This window comes from Onychostruthus taczanowskii, unplaced genomic scaffold (assembly GCF_017590055.1).
Source record: "Onychostruthus taczanowskii isolate IOZ18803 unplaced genomic scaffold, ASM1759005v1 scaffold3, whole genome shotgun sequence".
Lineage (NCBI taxonomy): Eukaryota > Metazoa > Chordata > Aves > Passeriformes > Passeridae > Onychostruthus > Onychostruthus taczanowskii.
Window position 1 is genome coordinate 7,761,275 of NW_024500349.1, and position 14,499 is coordinate 7,775,773.

The 14,499-nt window shown below is 36.6% G+C and overlaps 1 protein-coding gene across 1 annotated transcript in view; it reads right to left on the reverse strand.

Moving 5' to 3' along the window:
- DNAJC1 (DnaJ heat shock protein family (Hsp40) member C1) overlaps positions 1-14,499 on the reverse strand; it is a 107,033-nt gene that overhangs the window by 5,646 nt on the left and 86,888 nt on the right. The window contains exon 9 of the mRNA XM_041408617.1: positions 9,463-9,582. Within this exon, the coding sequence (XP_041264551.1) occupies positions 9,463-9,582 (120 nt within the window). The remainder of the gene's footprint in view (positions 1-9,462; positions 9,583-14,499) is intronic.

The following is a 14,499-nucleotide window of genomic DNA, read 5'->3' on the forward strand; positions in this document are numbered from 1 at the left end:
TCAAGCTTCCCACAGCTTTACTATCATCATTTACAGGTTACAGGGGAAGATTATTTGTCTATTATTATTTTTGTCAGCTTTCTTCTTCACACAGAAGTCCTTTTCCAGGTGCTATGTACAGTTCATGTTTACTCCAGCTCTTTTCACTGAGGGTTCAGGTATCACTTATTTAGCCTTCAGATTTATGTGTCCATCAGCCTCTACTGTCATTGGCATTCCAGATGCTGACACAGGGCAAGAATCGTTAACATGTCAGTATTAAACTGCAGAGGATTATTAGGAATCCAGCCTATAGAACATCTGAAATTGTATTTCAATTTGATCTGTTGGAGTTTAATCATTGTTCTTGCCACTCAAATCTGCAGACTCTTCTGTTGCCCATTCCTCCATGCTTTTTGACATCCTGAATATCAATTTGAATTTCCTCTCCAGGAGTGAATAGTGTTATTTACTAGCTAGATACTAACTGATTCATAAAAAATCACTAAGTTATGAAACATAAGTTGCTCCATTACTTTCTTTGCTTAATTACTTATCATAGCTTGCTTATATGATATTATTACTTTTTCATTAGTTAACAGATAACATACTTGGAAAAACTTATCCAAAGTATGAAGCAGTTGTAGAATACTCTCTCATAGTTATTACTGCTATTTGTTCCTGCATAATGCTTTAAAATTACAGTTTTTATGTATATTGAATTATGAGTTTTATCCTGACTGTGAGAAGGTGTGCTAAAAGCCTGCTGTTACTGACAACAGCTTTCACCAGAGTATTAGCCAACCCCCTTAAGAAATCCTGGGTCTGGGGACACCTTAAATAATAAGGATCAAGACTGTGAAATTGATTTAAAACAGAAGACAGAAGATCTCATATTCCTGCAAGTATTTGTACTGCTGAACAGACACACTGCATTATTTTATATGAATCCACTTTAAATGTTGTAGTCCACAGGGGATAACAGAAGTCACAAATAAAGTCAGGTAATATCATGCACAGTGAAACAGATTTCCTTAGACAGATAAAGATGACAAAAAAACCTAGATGCAAGCAATCAAATTGCTGGAGTAGAAATCAAGCTATCTTACTATGGGACCTACAGAAAGAAACCACAGGAACAATTTGCTTCTGAGAACTCCCTTCTGAACTCTGTTTCAATAGCTCTTCAGCTATAAAAAGATTCTATCAAAAGCAAGTGGGATTAGTGGGATGATTTTATGTGATGAAAGCCAGACAGAGCTGGTTTCCTCCTGTACTGCTAACAATTAGTCCAGATCACAAAGACTAGTTGCTACTTAACAAGACACCTAGCAGTAAAAGCATTCCTCATCATGACCATCCAGATGTTAACTCTCTTATTACCCTGGACACCTGCCACCTCTTTCAGACGGGACAATTGATACTTCAGAGATGTATAAGGAAAAAAATGAGAATCGGCTTAAAAAACTCTCAGATGCATAGGCAAAAGCAAATTTTGCTATCACAGGAGTGAGAGGGTACTTTTCACCCTGCAGGGAAGGCAGACATAAAAAAGCACGGAACCATGACACACCTAGAGGGAAAACTGTGAAGTCAGGTACAGTGATCCTACTGGTGCTACACAGAGACAGAACCCTTTAGCAGAAGATGAAGAGAAGTCCCCATTCTCACAGCAGCAGCTCTGGCTCAGCTGAGCCCTGCAGCACTGCCCCCAGCCCAGCTCTGCAGGGCACACCCCCATGTGCCACTGAAGCCTTCACCATTCGCTGTCTCCTGGGAATCTTCTGTGGGCAGCAACATACCTACATTCTCTAGGATAGTATTTTGATTAGGATTGCTGCAGTTAGGCACAGAAGTACAAACCTCTTGGGTTCTAATGATATTTTAAGAAAATAATGTGGGATTTGTAGAGGAAGAAAATCTACATCTCTTGGCTTTCCAAATGCACATAAACTTCTTGCAAAGAAGGATGATGTTGCAGTGCTACTGAACAACAGAGTCTGGTAACACTTTTTGCTACTCTCAGCATCTTCCTGAGCAGAAGTTCTCTAAGTATTTACTAAAGATGTAATGGTTTCTCAGCATTAACTAACAAATTTGCTCTCCCAATAGCAGTCTTGTGCACCCAGTTGTTATCTTCCTGCGTGCTCCCCACCTAGTTATGTAATGAAAAAAAATGCCAAGATTTGTGTAATTACAGAAAAAAAACATTGTGGAGACAGCCTGTAAGTACTTGAGGTTACTATAATGCAATAAGAAATTTCTTGAATATTTAAGGCTAATTTGAGCTGTAATCACACTTTTTCCTACAAGGGAAAGCCAGATACAGAAGGATTTTAATGCCTTCATGGCTTTGTCAAAGTAGTAGGTTTTTACAGATCTAACCTTCCAGAAGCACACAGAATAACTTGCCAAATTTTAAGTTCTCCTCTTATAACCAAAATACTACCTGCTGTGCTGAATTTTCTTCCAGTCTAGACCTAAACAGCTTTTTTCATATTAGCCACAACTGTATCAAGCACTGTTTGACATAAGTTAGACAACAGTAATGACCCATTCTTTTATTTCCATGTGACTCAAAATTTGTTGCTTTATACACTGACTTCCCTTTTAGACATTAAAAGAGCTTCTAAAATGGTCTTTCAGTTTTACCAGATTGTGGAAACTTCAAATCCTGATACATTGAGCCAAATCTTTCTTCATTTTCCAAGTACCCTCATTTGCAACTTACAAGACCACTTGAAATAAGTATTTCAAATCAGACATACCTTTGTTTTGGCACTGCTTGTAAGAGTTAGCTTAGTAGAGTGTTACAAATTTTCCCAAAAGTTGGTAATGCAACTAATCTCTAGCCACTGTGTAGGTTAAATTTGATACTAACACAGAAAATTAGTATTTTAAGGACAACATTCTTGAAAGAACAACAAAACATGAACTTAAGTTATGAACTTAACTGAATTTGCTTAGAACCACCAGTTGCAGCCAGCAACAATACAATTTATTATGATTATGGACTTTGAAGCCATGTGTGATTCTGAACTTTGCCACAGCAACAGAAATCCCCAAAACAACCATAAGTTTTATTATGAGGCAGTTTAAGATGTGGTCTGCAAAAAAGGCAAATTTGGCCTAAATCAGCACATTTAGGACTTAGGATCAGTAGAACTTTCTCCAGTTTAAGTCCCCAAACAGTGAATTTAAAGCAGCAAAAGAATTGCTCCTTTTTTCAGGACACAAGAGGAAGAACTTTGCAATTAGACTTGTGATTATGCTGGAGACTTCATACTGTGCTTGTTTTTTGTCAGTTAAAACCCATGAGAGAGTCTTTAGCTCTATCCTAGGGGCACTCATGCAGGGGAGGAGTTTGACTCAAATGCCCACTGCAACAACTGCTTGGACATCTTATTTTGTTACTGATGATGCAAAATGCATTACCTTTCTTGACAGTCAGAATTTTGAATTCTACAATGAAATTCAAACCCAGCTCACCGTAAGCTTTGTGAGACATTACATTAATTTATGCCACTCTATAAAAAGTTGCAACATCACTGGCTTAACCCCTTCACAAGCCATCTACGTGGACCAAATACTGCTGTCCCACTGCCTTCTGTAAAAAACAAACAAACAACTTTTCCTTTAAGTGAAAAGAATGCTTTGGTCATGCTTTGTGAGACAAAAATCCATTTTGTTTATAAGGGGCATTGTTCTGCTCAATCTTATAAAAATGGCAGGGAAAACTGTAGGAGTTCACAGAATGAAACTGTACAGTGAGAGTGCTGTGAACAGCAACCACCTTTTCCTCCCTCCGAGTATCAACAGAATCACTCTGGTGTGTCTGTGGGATTAGACAGGTGTTTTGAAGACTTCACTCTCAGACTGAAGAGTCTACATGACCTATATATATTATCTAAACCCCATCTTAGATATTCATAACCTCTCCTGGACCTTGATCTAGGTTTTTATACTTCAATAAGCAACTGGGAGAACTATTGATTACATAAATATATGCAAACTGCTAAAGGGTGAGTGTTTCAGAATATCCACAACTGGATTGCACTATAACTGAGTTAAAGCAGACACAGTACACAAAATGAAATATAAAACAGTCTTAGGAAAACAGTTAATCTCCAGAAGCAAAAGACCTAATAAATTCATGAGCTTTTACATATGGACCATTTCTCATAGAGATGTTTTCTTGTTGACAAAGTAATGAGCTTGCATTTGTCAAAAATAAGAAATCTATTTTACAATGGCATATGAAATGTAATGAGTATGAACTCACACAGTCAGACTTACAGGCTGAAATTGTTGCTTGGGCATACAAGAGATATCACCAAAGATGCACCCACCCCTCCAAACCTTATGCTTTCAGGTTTCATGGTAATTCAGAATGTCTGCCACCTGGCTATTGTTTTGCTGTCTCCCTCAGTGTTCTTCTATACAAGCAGCAAATCCCAATCAGTCTGTTTTTGCAACACAAATGCATGAGATTAGTGACTGCAGGAGCAAACAGAATCAGTTTAAATCCTGTAAGACAAGTGAATGATATTACTTCACAAGTATGAAATCTGAGATCTCTTTGCCTTTAATTTAAAAAACCTGTACCTAATAATCACATTAAAGTCTGTTTGGCATGCCAGACAGCTTTTACTTCCTCTATTATTTTTACAGTTTGAACGTCCTTTGTAGTTACTGAAATTAATTTATGCCTTTCAGCAAATATTTTTTTTAAAACTTTTTATCTATAAAGGTTGGTATTGTCAAGTACAATATACTTCTATAATTTCACATCTAAATGCTTTTCCTCAATTTTTGAGTTCAGCAAAAGCTGACAATCATTACTATAAATCTTCATAAGGCTTAGCATTTGTCAAATCAAACAATATCATTTTTGCAGAAATAATAGTATTGCAACTCCATTCATTATTTATACCATGTCGTAGAGTGTTCACAGTGCTTAGGAAATTCAAACATAACTTTTTTATTTTGTTTTAAAAGGTCAATTACTTCCTTAAGTATTGGCAGACAGGAATGAGAAGTAACCCTGGAGCAACAAATTCAGCAAGGAAAATGGGTCAAAGAACAGATGTTTGGAGGATGACAGAGAGCAGTGGTACAGGTAACCAGGTCAGCAGGCAGGAATCCTGATGAGAGTTAACTGAACTCCATTTCCCTTTCATAATCAAAATACTTGAAAACCTAATTTACAATAACAGCCAATTGCAATAAAAATGACTTAAAAAGCTGCAGAAGCTTTCAGTTGTGAAAGCAATAAGATTTCATTATACTAAGCCAGCTGAAAACCATCTTTATAGGAAAAGATTGCTAAATTCCCTATACGCACATACTGAAGCGACAATTAGCAATTTAAATAATTTAAATAATTAAACATACTGATAAAGTGAGCCAACTTAACCTCATCTATTTTGGGTCGATCATTCATTGGCTGTTAAAAGATGTCTTCCCAAAAAGAGACAAGATAAACATTTACCACGCCAGAAGTGAAAGTAGAAACCCTTCCTCCAGTGTATCTGTACCACACTACCCTTGCTCCGAGGTGAAAAGCACAGGAATATGCTGCAAAGATATTTCTGCTGGTATGACATGAGGCAGCACAGACAGAAACAGTAGAGCTGAATGAGCTCAGGGGCACCACAGCACGGCTGTAGCTGTTTATTGCTGGAGTTTGGCTGGCACTTTCCCAGCAGCCTGCGTCACACCAGGTGGATGTATTTGTTTGGACAGGGAATCTGGCAGACATACCCATATTAATGGGCCTTACAGTAATCCTTGTTTGGGCTGTGCTTTGGGAAATAACAATTAATAAGTGAAATAGCTACGAAACACCAACTTGAATAGTAGTAGACAAGAAAAACACCAAAGTAACACTATTAGGAATTACTGAATTTAGGAAGTCAAGCTGAGGTATATGCATTGATTACTGACCAACTATGGTGACTATCTGGCTTTAATTCTACATTTTCAGAAGGGAATTCACATGTGCTTACAACTGTAGGGAAGGGTTTTTTCCTCCCCTTTTCCTCCCAGATAGCTTGTACCTGCTAGTGTAATCACAGGCCATATGAAGAGAAGGACCTACCCTCAGGTAGAACCACTGTATTGATGTTGTTTCTTGCAGATGTTTGTGTAACCTGTTCTTAAAGGCCCACAAATACAGAGACTCCACAGCAGCTTATTCCATTGCTTCGTCATCTCCACTGTAATTCTGTGTCCTTCAGTGTCTAACTCTGCAGCCTCTGATTAAATTTGAGGCAAACACTTCTTGCCCTGTAAGACTAATACAATGGACATTATGATTTCTTTTTATGTAGTTGAATACTTACATTTTCAGCTAATTTTTTTTTTTTTTAGTTCAACAACATGAATTCTTTCACAAACTTTCCTTGTAGGTAGCATTTTAGGAACTGATTATTCTCACCTGGGCTGTTTCTATCAACCACATGTTTAAGTGCGATACTGAACACTAGACACAAACTAAGGATGCAGTAAGTTAAAACAACACTATGAAGCTCTGAAGTTCAAAAGCCAGGAACACTCTCCTCAAGTCACTGCTTCACACTGCCTAAAAATTTCAAGTGGAAGCACAGTTGGATGTAGTAGGAATTTATTTCTTTTTAAAAAAAAGAAAAAATTTAAGACACAATTTCTTTGGGGTGATTAGAGGGAGTGAATTTCACTGATGCTCTGATATATATGAATGGTTTCAGTTTATTCTTTAAAAAGTTTTGAGATTTTTTTCTAACTTTTTTTTTTCTGAGGAAGAAAGCTTTGAGACAGAAGCAACAATGGAGACCATTTTGGACTGGATTACTGTGAGCTATTTTTATGAATACCTATTTAGCTAATCTACTATTAAATAAGGTCTGAATGCATAAAATCACTCAGAAGCAAGCACACTGTACCTTATCAGGTCCTTTCTACCATAATTCTCTAACTGTGAAAGGAAAACCAAGCCTTACTGCTCTTGATGCTTTGCAGGAGAAGAAAGAAGCAGACACTAATCTCAAGTTCTTACAAAGTATTTCCTTTACTAGAAAATGTTGGAAAACCAAATTCAAATTCATCCTTGAATGTTTTTCTTTTTCAAGACATAGTACATTTGCTAGATAATACATACTTCAAACCTCCTCTGGCTTGACTCCTGTTAAACCAGCTGTAAGCAAGGCATCCCCAACCTCTGCTACACAAGCTGCTTCAAAGCAGCACCTTGTACACCAGAACTTATCTCCTTGCCCTGCTCCCTGCAGACACAGGGAACAGCTGTTTGGGCAGCAAATGCTGCCTGCACATGCAAACACCTTTTTTACTGCACACAAAGTTAACAACCCACAAGTTTCTCCTGCAGCTTTACCATAACATTTCTTATCTAATTCTGGTGATGCCCAAACAAAATAAGAATCCTTGCTGTAAATTTAGATTCTATGTTATCTTCAAGAAATATACAGGATAAGTTGTACATCTTACTGAATACTGAAATCTTACTGAATGGATATATCTGAAGTAGTTTCCAGTTTCAACATTTCTAGTACTGATGCAGTAATAATCTGAGACCCAAAGAAGTTCCCAGGAAGCTTTTGTTTAAAACATTCATTTTGTAAAATACTTGTTTCTGTTTCCTTGTAACACCTAATTGCTGCACTTCTGTGTAGTGCAATGATAAAAGTAGCAGAAACTCTTAATTAGTTTGTGTCAGGAACGAGACCTAGCATTAGCAGTAGTTGAAAATTTTTAGAGAAGTAAAAACTTGCGTGGAGAACAATTACATGAGATTACTAGAAGTAAAAAGGATTACATTCAGACCTTTCTCCACACATAAAACTCCTGGAAATTCCTTTTTACATACAAGAAAATTACAGCTCTTAGAACAATCACATCTTTAATTTCTCTTTTCTACTCACTGAAACAAAACAGCAAGTTGCTCAGGACCTCTCATCTAATGGAAGAAACAAGTGAGCTTTGGTTTTTTCCTTCCAGTACTGGATGTGTGCAAGTACAATATTGGGCCAAATACATTATGCAAAGGATTCCTAATACACCCAAGTCAAGGAATAAAGCAGCCAGTGGGTGCAAAAGGCAATCTGAGGATAGTGCTAGTTTTGTGATGGATGTATGTAGAACCATTCCACATGTCCATACTATCCGTATCAACATAATCAAATTTTCCAAACCAATCTCAAAAGCTCTTTGCCATGAACACTGTATGCTACCAACATATGTGTAATATTTTTGCTGTTAAGATCAGTAAAATGTAGTATATTTTTAATAAATTTCAGTATTATTATTAAGTTTATTATTATTATTATTATTAAAGTTTAGTATTATTCAGTTTAGTCAGTTCAGTAGTATGAATACTTCAAGTATGAACACAATAAACCTTAAAAACCCTAATTTCATTTGATTACCAGGCGGGTAACTTCTTGTTTGCATACACTATTTTGCAAATAATGTATTGTTCTAAAATTAGAATAGTGCAAAAGACTTATTTTTTTAGTATATGTATCAGAACAGTATAGGTGCATGAAAACTTTAAAAGTAAGTTCTCAAAATATCTTTTTGTGATTATATCAACAATGAAAAAAAATTTTAAGAAGTACACAAATCTCCCAGAGGGTTATTATATTTCACTGCAGTCAGTGGCTTTGTTTTCCATTATTTAAGATAATTCCTGAAATATGATAAATAAAGAACATCTAATCTCAAAATGTACATGAACAGATTTAAATGTTATTCTCATTAACCCCTACAGAGACTATAAAATAAGGTCAACTGAAAGGGCTTTCAAATGGTCCTCAGTAGACATTACAACATGTTCTAGTGATCTATTGGTTGAAAAGGAGAAGTCTTTTACAGCCTAGCCCCTAAGGGTTTTAAGATCATAACACTTAAAAAAAGTAAGTACAAGCTTTGGTATCTGGTATATACTATAAAATATGAATTAACAAAGATGTTAGTTTAAAAATATAATTTGAAAGTATGCTATAACACTGAAAAAGGCACTGAAATAGTATAATGCACATTACATAGTTTTAAAATTTGTGAAGATATTTCTGCTTAATTAATAGAAACTACCTGTAAAAACACCATTAGCTCATATGCATTTTTTATGGACTGGCTTGAAACAGAGATGTAATCTTTAACCAAGTCACACAAACATTCACTTGCAGTGAAAGGAGGTTGCTACAAAACCTGCAGTTCATTGTTTTTCAGTTATTGGGTTACAGTAGCTGAAGTTTGTAAGCACCAGAATCCCCCATCCAGCTGATCAGTTACAGCTGTTAATTGTGGAAGGAGATACTGGCTGACATCTGCTTCTTGCATAGTTAGTTAATGGTTCACTTCCAGGTCCTAAAAGGATTGTAGCTTCTCTCAAAAGACAATGTCAGCCCCCATATCTGCCTTCTACACTGCCTGTCTTGTTCTGGTTTGTCATCCTCTACACAATGCAAATCTGAGTGCACTCACATCTGCCACTGATCGACCCAATTCGTGAGCAATCTTTTCCCATCGACCGGGGGTCCCCCCTGGGAACTTAACCATACTTCTTGTCAGCTGGCTCAGGTCCTCCTCTGTCCATTCAGGTGCCTGTAAAACATTTGTAAAACATTCATTACACTGGAATATTGGACATTTATTAGCAAGGTAATATACGGACAAAAAAAAAATCTTTAAACAAATTAATCTAATAATGCAAAAAGAAAAAAAATATCTAGGTATCTTTTCTGTGTCTTGTTGCTGAAAGTGGATAAAAGCAAAAGACCAACAGTAAAAATCCTGAACACTCAAAATTTGCACTTTGTCTATTATGTAGACTAAGGCATTTAATTTCTATTACCTTTAATACAAAATATACAACACAACACTACAAAATGCAGTAAAGATAATATTCAACAATACTTTTATTTATGGGGTTATGCAAAAACTAGGCGGGCCCAAGTCCAATAAGAACTTAATTGGACTACTAGTGTAAAAGACAACAAAAAATGTTTCTGCAAATCCATGAGCAACAAAAGGAGAGCTAAGGAGAATCTCCATCTTTTACTAGATGCAGGTAGAAACAATGACACAGGATGGGGAAAAGGCTGAGGTACTTCATACCTCCCCTTTGCCTCAGCCTTTAAGGGAAAGATCCATTGGTCTCCATGTACCCAGTCCCTGGGCTGGAAGACAGAGCACAGTGAAACCCCCATAATCCAAGAAAAAATGGTCAGTGACCTGACACAAACAAGTCCATGGGGCTGGATGGGATCCAACCACAGGAACTGAGGGAGCTGAATGAAGTGCTCAATGAGTCCCTTTCAGACATTTAACAGCAAAGTCAGCTGACTGGGGAGGTCTCAGTTCACTCCAAATGTAATACCCATCAAGAAGAGGAGTTAGAAGGAAGATCCAGGGAACTGTAAGTCTATCAGTCTGACCTTGGTGCCTGGGAAGGTCATGGAGCGGATCCTCTTGCAGACCATAACCCTGATCATCCTCACTCAGCACTGGTGACGCCACACCTTGAATTCTAGGCTCAGTTCTGTGCCTCTCACTACAAGAAAGACATTGAGGTACTGATTCTCCAGCTGATTCTCCTCCAGAGAAAGGAAATGGAGCTAGTGAAAAGTCTGGAGCACAAGTCTGATGAGGAGAAGCTGAGGGAGCTGGGGATGTTTAGCCTGGAGAAAAGGAGGTGAAGAGACCTTAGTGCTCTCTACAACTACCTGAGATAGGAAGCTGTGGGTGAGGACTCCTTCCCAGGTAATAAGATCTAGGACAAGAGGAAATGGCCTCAAGTTGTGCCAGGGGAGCTGTAGATTACATATTAGGAAAAGTTTTTTCACCAAAATGGTTTTTGAGCATTGTAACAGGCTGCCAAGGGAAGTGGTGGAATTGCCATCCCTGGAAGTATTTAGAAGACCACGTGTGGATGTGACACTTGGTGGGCTTCATAGAGCTGGATTAATGGTGAGAGTCAATGATCTGAATGGCCTTTCCCAACCTAAATGATGCCATGATTAAATCACAGTTTAAGACACAACATTTTAAACATTTACTTAATTGCCTATCTAATATTTTTTCAGCAAAGATACAGATAATATCTCCATTATGACATTATGACACATTAAAAAAGCCTCTAAATGAAACAGAACAGTCAGCTTCTTGTCACTGTTACCATCCTGTGTTTTAGCACTCTAGCATGAACCAGGAATGAAATCTCTTGACTTTAATATTCCATCAAGATGATTAAACAACACCCCTCCCCCTTCCCTAAAATGCAGTTATGCCACAAAACCAGACCGGATGCTTCCCCTGCTCAATAACCAAAAGATATAAAAATGTTTTACTCTAACTACATGCCGAGCTGTTAACAATGACTGTCTTCACAACGGCCAAATAAAAGTGAACAAAGCAAGGAACACACAATTAGAGCAGTTTAAGGCATGAAATCGTGTTTGCCTCAGAAGGCAAAATGCAGTAACCGTCTCTGACGTTTGCAGCATCTTTGGCAAAGACTGCAGAGCCAAATCTTTGTTAGCATCAGTAGTTTGCCATTTTATTTATTTTAAAGGAATTCTTTATGACATACCTCTTCTAATCACCATTTCCGATATTGAACAGGCACATATCAAGCGGTTTGCATTACAGAGCCATCAGCACAGAACAACAGTCAGAGGTGAGTGACCCCAGGGACCATCTCCACAACTACAGCAAAGCTTCTCCCTGACACTAATCCTGCCTGTCATTCTCCCACTGTGCTCTAACCACACTGACATCCGCCCGCTGCACTGCAAGCTTAACGGGGCCCTTCCTGACTTTTTACTGTCTCCCCCAATCAATGGTTCAAGCGTGCTCTTTTCACCATGTCCAAATGGCAGCTTCACTCATAATCAAAGTGCATTGCTCCCGTTAAAGGGCTTCCCGAAAGGCTTCACCATTTGCATTCATTTGCAAAGCAAACTACTTTTATTCACTTTGTTCTGCTATCAAGAGTGTTCCCTGAAGCAGATAAATTGGCATAAATACAACCTGCCACTTAAAAGACAGTAAATAATAGCCAATAGTAGCAAGGATTTTATCAATCGTCCTGGTTTGGATCCATGTAGTCCTTTATTCAATGCTGAAAGCCTCAAACATTCATAGTTTTTAATACAAGAATAAAATGAATTATCTCTGATGATTCAAACACAAGACGCTTAAGTAACGTGTGTGTATGTGAGAGATCTCACACATACATTGCTTGCATTATACAATTACACCCTAGCCTACAGAGGAAATTACATACCTAGAAAAATCTCCATATTGCAAAATAGCCTTATTACTTTTACTGGTTTAAACATGTTAATATACTATATACTTTTATTACATTATACTCCATATAGATAGTTCAAATTAAAATATTTCTCAGGGATTTTTGTAAAGAAAGATTTCCAGTGCTGAATGTTCTACTTATAAAAATTTTTATCACTGTAACTTAAATAATGAATTCTTGTAAAGAGTTCTGGTAAAAAGCCTTTTGTTTAAAAATCAGATTTCATACCTCAAAATTAGGGTTAATATGTGCTTTACTGTAATTTTCTATTTAATTTGTACTCAAACTTGGTGGTTTGTTTGTTTGTGGGGTATTTATAATAGATTCACAGTTACATTCACAGCTAGTCTCTCTTACCATATCCAAAGCATATCTAAGCAATTACACATGGAAATCAAGATGATCTTTTCAGTTGTATATACAGATGTCGGAAGCTTTCTGCTAAGTTTTATTTTCAGACTATTTTGTAAGCTTTGATTTGTGCTCAGTTTTACTAACCACTTGTAAATATGACAGAACTCTTGAGGTTATCTTGCTAAATAATGGACAAAACTACAATCATTCTGCAAATCTGTAATTACACAGCTAATTCAGGGCACACAAATTCATTAGTTACATTAAAATAGCAACTTCTTAATCTTATTTCAAGCTGACAATAATTTTAGAATGTGAAGATCTAAAACATTTATAAATTTGGAAAATCTCTGAAAAAGTTTTGTTGGGTTTTTTTTCTCCCCCCTCCCCCCCGAAAATCCACTCTCAACAGCAAAAGCTGTAAAGGAGCTTTTGTGAATTTGCAATTCCTCAGCAACAGTTAATTGTGTCTTTAGATGCAACAGCGCCTACTGTGATCCAAGTACTACAAGCAGCTACGAGGGTGGTCATGGTGTGAATGTATTCTCCCTGTTCTAATCTGTAGCCAACTGTAACTGCAAGAGTCAAATGAATGCATAAACATACTGCTTTGTCACCTAAAACCATGTGTGTCCAATATTACTGAAACACTGGGCCAAATTTCATCTCTACAGTAAAGCAATGGAAGACACCACATGGTGAGGGGACAGCTGTTGTTACTACACAAGCATTCAGATTTTGCATCCAAAAAGCCCCATTCTGGGATTAATTCCCCATACTGAATACAAAATTAAAAGTACAGAGTTATGGTCTAAAGTCTTTAAAATAAGCTACAAGTGTAGATACAAAAAATTCATAGCATTCCCATAAATAATAATCCTTAAGCATGATTTATTGTACATAGCTGGCAATATTGAGGGATTAGTTCACCCAAAGCGCCATGCACTTTCTATAGAAAAGAAATATGAATGCGGTTTATTGTTCAGCATCACTCTTACATGGGCATCTGCACTTGGCAATTCCATCCCACCTCTTTCAGCAAGACAGCTTTACACTATGAGGATTTTTTAAAATATGAGCAACACTATTTTCAATTACATTAAAAGCAAGTTTTTAGACAACAAAGCATTTCTTGTCAAGATAAGTCTGACTCATTCAATCCTGTTAATAAGTATAAAACTATATATGTTTTTATTGATAAAATGGGAAAGTGGTTGGTATTTGAGAGTTTTTAAGGAAACTTGCAGAGTAATTTACAGTACCTTGACATTGAAATAATTTTATTTTTCTGGATTAAACTTTTGCTTTATATAATTTCTTCCTGTCATCAATATACTGTATATTCTGTATAATTACATGTATATGTGTATATACATATACACACACACTGTATAATTAAAATCACTGTTGTATTTTGTATATGTATTTATATATTTTATATATATGTATTTATATATTTTATTTATTTTGTATAATGTTTCAATCTATTTAGAACTTTGTGCTACACTTCATTTAATTTTGGTGATTCACTGATTTGGAGCACATCTAGTCCATGATCTTGCAAATAAAGCATGCGGCAGCATCTGTTTAAAAATACCTGTACAAACATTTTTAGACCAAGGGTCCAAGTAAAACTGTGGACAATTCTGCAAATCAGAAAACATTTAACCTACAAGATGGTGGTGTTTTGGTCCAGTAACTAAGGAACAGAATGTGAAAGTTTTCCGATTTAATTTTTTGCTCATAATGTCTTATTTTTATTACAATAATCTTCTACATTGTTACAATTTCTTGCTTGACCTACAAGAAGTCTGAAGTCAGTCTTGTTTCATTTAGTCTAATACACATTTGGC